Source organism: Rutidosis leptorrhynchoides, chromosome 10, assembly GCF_046630445.1.
Source record: "Rutidosis leptorrhynchoides isolate AG116_Rl617_1_P2 chromosome 10, CSIRO_AGI_Rlap_v1, whole genome shotgun sequence".
Lineage (NCBI taxonomy): Eukaryota > Viridiplantae > Streptophyta > Magnoliopsida > Asterales > Asteraceae > Rutidosis > Rutidosis leptorrhynchoides.
The window spans coordinates 7,557,948-7,567,883 of NC_092342.1; the positions used below are offsets into that span (position 1 = coordinate 7,557,948).

The following is a 9,936-nucleotide window of genomic DNA, read 5'->3' on the forward strand; positions in this document are numbered from 1 at the left end:
AAAACATTATGAAAGTTAGGATTTGGATAGATATTCAGCTTCCTATTTTTAACGAAGGGGCCGAATGGTTTTCTTGGTTCCAAGGGTGGTCGAGTTCTTCGAGTTCAAAGATACAAATCTATGCGATTACGACAGCTGTGATGTGGATTCTATGGAGATTTAGAAATGCGACGCTTTTTGATCCGAACAAGATGAAGAAATTGGAGTTGTTTGATTTAATTCGTATGTATTCTTTTACTTGGATTTCTGATAGAGGTAAGCAAAATGTAAGTTGGAATGATTGGTTAGCCAAGCCATTGTAATGTTTCGTTGCGCCTCTCCCTAGTTTCTCGCTAGAGGGATGGTAGCTTTTTAATAAAATTTCATCGTTAAAAAAAACATTATGAAAACTTTTAGAATTTGGTGGATATATCTAGTTGTAGAAAGATTCGATAATTTTTACAGGTTAGAATAGTAAATTATTTAAAAAAATAAAAATTAGTACCCTCTAGTCCAATGTTCGATTTTGCTTGTAATGCTTTGCATCAACTTAAATACATTGAACGTTATTAACTATACTAAATAATGCCCTTAAATAATAAGAGTACATGTCTTCTTAAAGATGATCAAATCTTTATATAAATAAAAATATAAAACATTTGGCCAACAATACCAACCACAACCACAACAACAACAACAATACCCAATCCCGTACATGCGAGGTATATGAGAGGTGAGATACGGACAATACCGACAAGTGACTAATATCTCATTTCTGTGTATTCATGCCCTTCATAAAAAAGGCAGTCAAGCAAACTAATAGTACACTTTCTATCATCATTGATCATTCCACATCTCCCTCCCAACTCAGCCGTAGGTTCAAAACAGTTAGGCACGTTCTTATACATAACAGGATACAAACTTTACATAATTGGATCGAATAAAACAAAGCTTATTCTCGTTTTTCTTCGGCTAGATCTTCTGTTAGTCCAATAAGATGATCAGTTGAAGCAGAACCTTTCTTTTCTTTTCTTTCTATTACCGTTGTTCCAACTTCACCACCGTCAACTTTTACTCCACTAGTAGTAAGTGATATCGCCTCCTCATCATAGTCATCTCCCGTGTCTTCAGCATACGCGTATCTAAAACCACACAACCAAACATGTTATTCCTCAGTACTTCATAATCACACAATATAATGGCCAATACAGGTTTCACTTATTGGACATTTTAGAATGGATGACCTATGAACAAGTAAATAACAATGAAACTGGTCCATTGAGACGAGTTCCATTCACTGACTGAAAGGCAAATATGCATAATTGGTTAAATCGTGAAACAATTTCAAGGGTTGGAAGTCGTCTAGACCGAATTGAAACTTATAATGCACGCAACCTTCTAAAGCACTTTAATTAAAAAAAAAAAAAAACTGTATTACCATTATAGTAAAGGAGCTTTTCTAATCATACTTAACTTATTAACTATCTACAAAATGAAAAAACGGAATATAATTGTTGGTGGTCCTGAGACCACTTTTGACCTGCATATAAAAATCACCCATTTGGACTCAGACCCATTTTGACATGTTACCCGGATTACCCGAACTCCATTTGTCCATCTCTAAATGGAAGACTCAAAACCTATATAAGAAGCAACAACGCCAAAAGATGTCGAGAATATATACCTGGTGGGATTGCGAGAAGGAGCCCACAAGATGCATATAACTACCAAAAGAGCAAAAGCCAGCAGTGACCAGAAAGCGGGAATGATCCAGTAGATGCGCCATAGCTCACTTATTGGGTCAGTTGCATTGAAGTATAACTGCAACATTTGTTTTTTAAATTGATATGAAATAAAGATAACAGAGGACCAAAAAGATCTAATAAGCATCTGTAACAGAAAAGATAAGCAGCAGCACAGTACCTCATAGCCAATCCAAGCAATAGATAGTAGCACAAAAAGTGCTAGGGCATTTGTGAACTTCCTATAAACCTCCAGTTTAACAATGCTTCTCCGCAACTATAAGATAATAATAATCTTAATTATTTACTTCCTGATTTGCGTATGGACAATGTATGAAAATTTGAGAAAACAATGTTACCTGAAGCTTCTCAAGCGTCTTAGATAACGATGAAAATATCCACAAAATAAACCAAGCATCCAAGAACGCAACAGGCAACACCAAATACAGTTTACTTCTTCCAGAAAAATCACTAATGTTTCCCAAGTTTTCAACAAGCTCGAGTGCCTCCGAAGCAACAAAGTATACAGCACCAAGAATCAGCACTTTTGAGGTCACACCACCAAGTGTGGGCCTCACCACACCGTATCCCATTGCAACCACCAAAAGCAGTAATCTTGAAACAGTCTTCTTAATAGCACTAATCGTTACCGCCCATATTGTAATACCTACAGGCCGACTTCCAGTTACATCAAGATTTGAATATTCAAAATACCAAAACGCCATTTCACACATTCCAAGTGCAATTACAGCTGAAATATGATAATGCAACTGCATTATGTCTTTCCAGAACTGGACAAATCTTAAAAACCAACCGAGCCCGAGAATAAGGTAAGCCAACGACATGAACCCGTAGAAGGTCATGAGTGGGACCATCTTCCCAGGCAGGTAACCATCTGGGTTCCGCCACACGGTTCTTCCGGATATAGTTGTACCTTTGAGTTGTGGATCACAATACATAAAATAAAGATAATACATTCCAGTTTTGTTTATTTCAACTGATTGAGGAGGCATTTTGGCTTCGTGTTCCTTTCCTGCAAAAAAGGTTTGTATGCGTTTTGGCCACTCAGGGTTGTTTTCGTCCTTTTGGACAATAACTTCTCCCACTGTGCAGGACCCATCTGCAGCAAGCTTTGGGGTACAACAGAGCACGTTTGAGTTATTCTTTAGGAAATTTCCCCCAATTCTTTCGGTATCTTTCACCTCGAATATAATAGCTTCAACCAATCCGGTTTTACTCTGCATTCCATTCTGAATCTCGGCTGATTCATCTGTCCTCTTGAAGGTGACGCTTTCAAACCTGAAATGGTCATCAAAGAATACACTTTAATATTATCAAAAATTAACAAACCGCTTTACAAGTGCCAGAATATGAACTACATACATATAACAAGGGCCTGAAAGCCCAATACACTACAATTAACCTGTGTCAACCAAAGTTTTAATCTTAGTCAGTTTCTATATCATCACATCAGCAAGTGATTATTCAAGTTCCTACATTACTTTAAATTTCTTAATCCTAGAAGTATAATAATGTTACCATATAGCCTTATTTATACATCATGAATAATTTGTTTCCTAAGTTTATCCATAAATAGTTCTCCAAAAAAGCCCTAACATCATAAAAGTATATACATCTTCTGAGATACATATACAGATCATATACATAATATTTTAATGGTGCTCACCAGTAGCGGTAGCAGCAATCAAAAAAATAAACACATGTAAATGAAATCGAGATCAAATTGAAACTAAAAGGTGAAAATAATAAACAACCTGATGAATGATTTGCCTTCGAGTGGTTTATTACTATTAATTTCTGTATCAGAAGGTGAATCATGATTAATATTAGGTTTAGAAGTGAAGAGACCTTCACTACCGCCATGAAAAAGGAAAGCGTTTAACTGAGGTGTGAACTGATCGTTTCGATACTCATGAATCGAACATTCAATTGGTACAATTAAGTAAATGCATAGTATAAACCCTAAGATTATTTTACTCTTGTAGTAGAATTGTATGTCATTACACGCTCTCATCTCTTTCTTAGTTGGTTTCTCTCTCTAGAATCTTAAGATTGAAAGTTGAAACGTGACGACTAACGACGACGAAGAGGAGCTACGGATCGACCCGGCCCGGATTTTGGGGTTCCCAATACGACGTCGTTTCAATGTGCTAGTCATTGAGCTGACAATACGTGACACGTGGTTGTTTGTAAATGATGAACCTTTTTGTTACTGGTTGAAGAGTGGGCGAGTGTTCGAATCGATTTGGGAGGGGGGAAAAATAGATTTGATGAAAAATTATTTTTGTAATATAAATCATTGTTGATGCACTACAATATTAAAGTGTTCTTTCATGCGATAATAATAAAAAAAAATTCTAATGACTTAACGAGTGTTTCGAATGTTGTTATTAAGACATATAAATATATAACCTTGAATCACATGCTTACGTGAGTTTGCAAAGTGTAATTTGATTAAGGTTTGATAGTGATGCTAAACATTTAATAGTTCAACAATTAATGCGACAGCAAATTGGGTAAAACGGAACAATCCAAGCATAAAGAGAATTATGTAAGTGAACACTACTTAGTTAATTGAATTAGTCTTAAATATTTAATCGGGAGGCAATAACTATAACAGTAATAAATACCGAAAGTATGGTAACAATAGAGGCGGAGGTAGTTATAAGAATAGAAGTAATTACGTTGATAAGTACGCTCTTATCAAAGATCTTACAAAAACATCGAACGAAATACTAGCAATCGAGCCGGTGTGTATAAACTTTGAAGCTCCGGCAACTCTTCCTGAGTATGCGGAGAAAGGACAAAAGCAAATTATGTGATTTGCATGATGATTTTGGTCTGCGTATAAAAAATCATTGTATGCTTCAATAACCTTCAATAACTGTTATTTAAAAATTACTATTGTCATATACTTGAGTTTATGCATCTTAAAAGGTCTCGTTAAAAAAAAAAAAAATCCTAAATAACTACTTATATTACGAGTATATTTTAGAATACCTTTATGCGTGCTTTAAAAAAAAAAAAAAAAGAAGAATACCTTTATGCGTGGCTACTGATATCTACTCATGTTTTTTTATAAATACATCATTCATCATGCATTGAAAATTTGTATTGTTCAAATACATAATAAATAATACTATAGTGAAATTATCAAAAACATGACATATATCATCATTCTTTAGGCTGATAGCTCTTTGGTGGGACTATCACTAATTAGTTCTCGTTAGTAAAATTTGTACTAGTATTAGTGTATCAACGTTGATTAGTTGTTAAAAGGTTGTATATGATGGATTTATAATACAACAACAACAAAACTCAATTTCACACAAGTGATGTATAAGAAAGGTAAGATGTAGACAATCATTCCTCTATCCGAGAATAAAAAAGTCATTTCTCTACTAAGAGTGAAACACCTCAAAAGTATAGAAAGTCATCCCTCTCAAATGTTCTATAGATAGAGAGATTGCTTTCGAATGGACCACCGGCTAATAAGTAGGTAAAAAAAAGTATGTTATGCTATGAAAATGGTAGAATCAAATTTCCATAAGTTTTAAACATGTCTGAAGTAAAAAATTTAAGCTCTAAGCGACAATTAAAGTCGTAATAAATCAATATTTGATATTGACTCGTTTAATAGAGCCATAATAAAATTATAATAATAGAAATAAAGATAGATGATTGTATAAGATATAAGATAATAGAAATAAAATTATAAGTAATAAAGATAGATGATTGTATAAGATATAAGATAATAAGATAAGATATACAATTAAGTAATAACAATAATAATCCTTTCGATAAGAATAACTAATCAAAATAGAATCCTACTCATAAAAAGCATAAAGCAAAAGGTGTTCTAATTTTTATCTCATTGTCCATTAGGGCATGCACCTAATGTGCAAATTAAAGGGATAACATTAATTTTTTTAACGACGACTAACAGTTATTTACGGGGGTTCAAATACGAGGTCGAAACTCACCCATCCGATTATTTCTGAGACGAGTATTACAGTCCTACTGCTCATCGGGAGCAAATCCCCATGGTAAATTGATTCGAACATCAAATGTGAGGCTCGGTAGGTTAGTTTTATCTATTCACCTATATTCAATTAGCATGTTCCCCTAGCCGGGAATTCGATTTTGTGATTCATTGCCTTTTTTTTAATCTTGATTTCTTCAACTCAAAATAATTATAGAGTTGATATTTGTTATTAAGAAAATGTTTCACAATTCAAGAATAATCCACTATTATTAGTATCAAATATTTTTCTCTAACATTATATGTTTGCGTATATGCATATGTTTGCGTATTCGTGTGTCTGTGTCACAAGGCCACATTTAATTTTGAGTTAGTCATAAATTTTTAGTACTGACGTAGCGTTAATGTAGCATTTAAACAGTTCAAACTGTTGGTGCATAATCCCAAGTTCTATTTTGTAATGAGTTCTATTCGTTTTGTATTTTCTATTTCAGTCGTGTAAGGATTACGTCATTAATACATTGTGTTTGGATTGTTTAATATGATGACGTGAAATGGTTCGAGCAGTTTGGTTGGCTGCTCAGACCATCGACCGATGGTAGAGACCATCGGTCGAGGGACTATCACCATCGGCCGAAGGTCCCAGACCACCGGCCGATGGTCACTGTGATTATATATAAATACGGGTTTTGGGTTTCATTATTAGGTTACACACCCCACACTCTCTAGCCGTTATTTATTACTGTGATCCTTGTCCCAGACCAAATACCAACCGAATACAATCATCTAGGCGTCGTTTGTATCAACATATTGTTGGTTAGATCGATCCCGAAAGTGTAACTCGTATTCGATTCACCCTAGTTATTATTTTCTGCCTTTAATCTAGGTTCTACGTTTGATCTAAGATCCAATTAGCACCAACAAAGTGGTATCAGAGCTATACGTTGCTGATCCAAACGTTTTTGAATCGAATTCATTGTTTTTATTTTAGGGTTTTTGGTCTAAACGGGTTTTTAATCGAAAGTTGAGATTTTTACGTTTAAATCTTGTGTTTTTGGGTCTATTATTGTTCAAGGGTGTTTTTCTGAAGTTTCTATCGGTTTAGTTTAAGTCTAGAATGTCAAAATCAATCAAAATTGAAGTTTTTGTCAAAAAACCCTAGCTTTTTCTGCCCAGAATTCGTAAGAACAACCCTCGGCCGATTGTCTTAGACCATCGACCGTTCGTCCCGACCCTCGACCATAAGTCATACACAATCGATCGATCGTCTAGCAGTGAACCGGAGGACAGTCTTTAATAACTTAGATCCGTCTGTCTTAACCATCGGCCGTTCGTCTCTTGACCTTCGACCGATCGTCTTCTACCATCGACCGATCGTCTCTTCCATCGACCGAAGGACTAAATTTATAGATTCTGTTACAACGTCAGCAACTCTGACCGATCGTCACAGACCTTCGACCGATCATCACCGACCTCCGACCGATTGTCTTGTCCTTCGGCCGATCCTCTTTTGAGACAAAATCTTTTAATTGCACTTAAGTCATCTTAATAAATCTTAATCAGTCAAAATGTCTGATACTAATGAACAAATGACAAATGAATACAGCGCGTTAGTAATTGCACCTGGACTACAAAAACTGTTACTTAATGAAAGTGAATCTGGATCAACAAATAAAGTACCCAGACTTGACAATCTGAAAGACTTCTTGGACTGGAAAGTTAGGTTTGTTATTTACTTAAATGGTGTTGATTCTAGACTATGGGAATGTATTGAAAATCCGTTTGTTTGGCCTTGTGGAGGTGATGGTGAACCCAAAGAAACTCAACAGTTCAGTCCTACCGAGCGTGAACAGTATAATCTTGAGTGTAGATGTTATGCTCAGCTAACACAAGCATTGTCAAAGGACATTTTCCAGCAATTCAAAAACCGAAACAAGACCGCGTATACTCTTTGGTTGGCCCTTCAATCAGCAACAGAGGGTACAGTTACTTATCGTGCAACTAAGGGTAAGGTTTTGAAGGATGAATGGAGGGTGTTTGCAGCTCTTCCATCAGAATCTCTAGGACAGACTTTGGAAAGATATCGATTATTGGTTGCAGAGATGGCAGATTATGGGATTGAGGTGCCTGATGAAAATGCAGTAAGGGTGTTGAAAGATGGTCTTCCAGAAAAGTGGGATCATGAGATTGAAAAGATTCAGAACAGGTACAGCTCATCAGGTCGTCCATTGACACTAACAGCTTTTACGTCGAAGTTGATGGAGAAGGACATTCAAGATGAAGCAAAGAGAAAGAGACTTGGTTCTGTAGCTACTGCTGCATCATCTTTAGCTTCATCTTCTGGTACTCATGCTTCACTACAGACAGCATACATATCAGCGAATGCTTCACAAATGTCTGCACCATCGTCTCAGTCGGGCTACTTTAATGCTAAATTACAAGCTCAAAATTCTACTATTAAGATGATTGAGGATTCTCCGATTCAACATACTCAGACTCAAACTCAAAATCAAACTCCTGTGTTTCAAACTGAGAATATCAAGAAGAGATCTCGCGAATCCATTCAGGAAGATATGGCATTGGCAGCTATTGTTGTTAACTCATACAACGATATGATTGGCGGACAAGTGCTTAATAGTCATCTTGAAAACGAAGACTATGATCAGATTGATGAGGACGAGCTTGAGAGAATGGATATTCTCTACTGTATGGGTAGCATTGTAAGACGTGCTAGAAATTACTTGAAGAGAACAGGACAAAGATCGTTGAGTTTGAATCGAGATTCGAAATTTGGTTTTGATATGTCAAAGGTTAGGTGCTACAATTGTGATGAATATGGTCATTTTAAGAAGACTTGCACGAGACCACCCAAGCCTGGTTTTCATGATCCTTTTCACCAGACAACCATCTCAGTTACACCACAACATGTAATTGTTAAGAAAGAATCTTCGGGTTCTGTTCAATCCAAGGCTTTGACTACAACGTATGCGAATGAAGTATGTGACTGGTCCATCTCGATAGATACGCAAAAGGCTAATGTTGTGTTTGTAGGTAAAAGCGAAGCAGAAATTGAAGAGAAAAGAATTGTTCGGAAAAATGCAGGTTGTACGGGTAAGGATAATCCAAATTGCACATGCTATGTGTGCAAGTGTGATGCTAGGTTGAAGAGAGCAGAAGAGCTGATGAAATTTTGCTTCAGGAAGAGGATTAAGGATAGGTTGTATGATAAGTTTTGCAAAGCTCAGGACTTATCAGATCTTTAGTTTACTACTGACTCGTCTGATGAAGAAGAAGGGATGAGTTGTCATGTTGGTACTTGGTTCAGAAAGGAGTTGGAACATTTGCTCAACTGTGATCTTAAGAGTGATGATGAGAAGATTGTTACTGTTCAGAGTCCAGTTTGTGGAGATCAAGGTGAGAGTAAAGGAGGTTATGAGGCTGATTACTCGGATAGTACGAGCTCAGAGTCAGAGTCAGAATCAGATGCAGATTCTCAGGTTGGAAGAAATGATTATGCATTCATGGCTAACACGCCCGGAAATGATAAGGTATGTATTGACTTAGTTTCTAATTGTTCTAAATGCATTGGTTATGAACAGGAAATTGAGAGGCTTGAATGTGTTATCACAAAGCTTAATGAGATATCTGTTACATGTGAGACTTGTCCTAAGCTTAGAATTGACCTTAAGAATTTAAGTTTGGAGAATCAGACTAATAAAAAGAACTATGATGATGCGCTTTTCTACCTTAATAAACAGAAAGACTATGTTGATGTGATTAAGTCTTTAGAAAATCAGGTGGGTCACTTAAAATCAATGGTTATAGATGATGGAAAAGTGATTACTATGTATTTGGGACAGATAGAGACTCTTAAGGCAGAAAGGGATTCATTTAAGTTGAAATACGAGTCTGAAAAAGCTAGGATCGACAATTGGCAAAGGATGTCTTATGTGAAACAGACTTTGAATCCTCCTAAACAGCAGGGTTTAGGTTACAACCAGGTTGCCCCGCCACTTTTAGGTGAGTATATTAACAAACCAGTTGAGAAAAGTAAGGGTCCTGTTGTAGAACTGGAATATGGTAAGCCTAAAGAAACACCTGTTGAGAGTTCTGTTAAGATAGTTGAGTCGAAGAAGCCTTTAGATGTTGTCTATGAAACAGAGTCAGATACTGATATCGACACTGAGAAAGACAGCAAACCTTTTGAGCTTG

General features: G+C 36.1%; 1 protein-coding gene across 1 annotated transcript; it reads right to left on the reverse strand.

Moving 5' to 3' along the window:
• Positions 1–727: 727 nt before the first annotated feature.
• LOC139872461 (uncharacterized) lies at positions 728–3,817 on the reverse strand. The gene is made up of 5 exons (XM_071860336.1): positions 3,497–3,817; positions 2,081–3,020; positions 1,903–1,998; positions 1,664–1,800; positions 728–1,121 (listed from the first exon to the last, which is right to left on the reverse strand). Exons 1-5 carry the CDS (start codon positions 3,754–3,756, stop codon positions 932–934), a joined length of 1,623 nt encoding a protein of 540 aa, XP_071716437.1. The 5' UTR covers positions 3,757–3,817; the 3' UTR covers positions 728–931.
• Between the last annotated feature and the right edge of the window lie 6,119 nt (positions 3,818–9,936).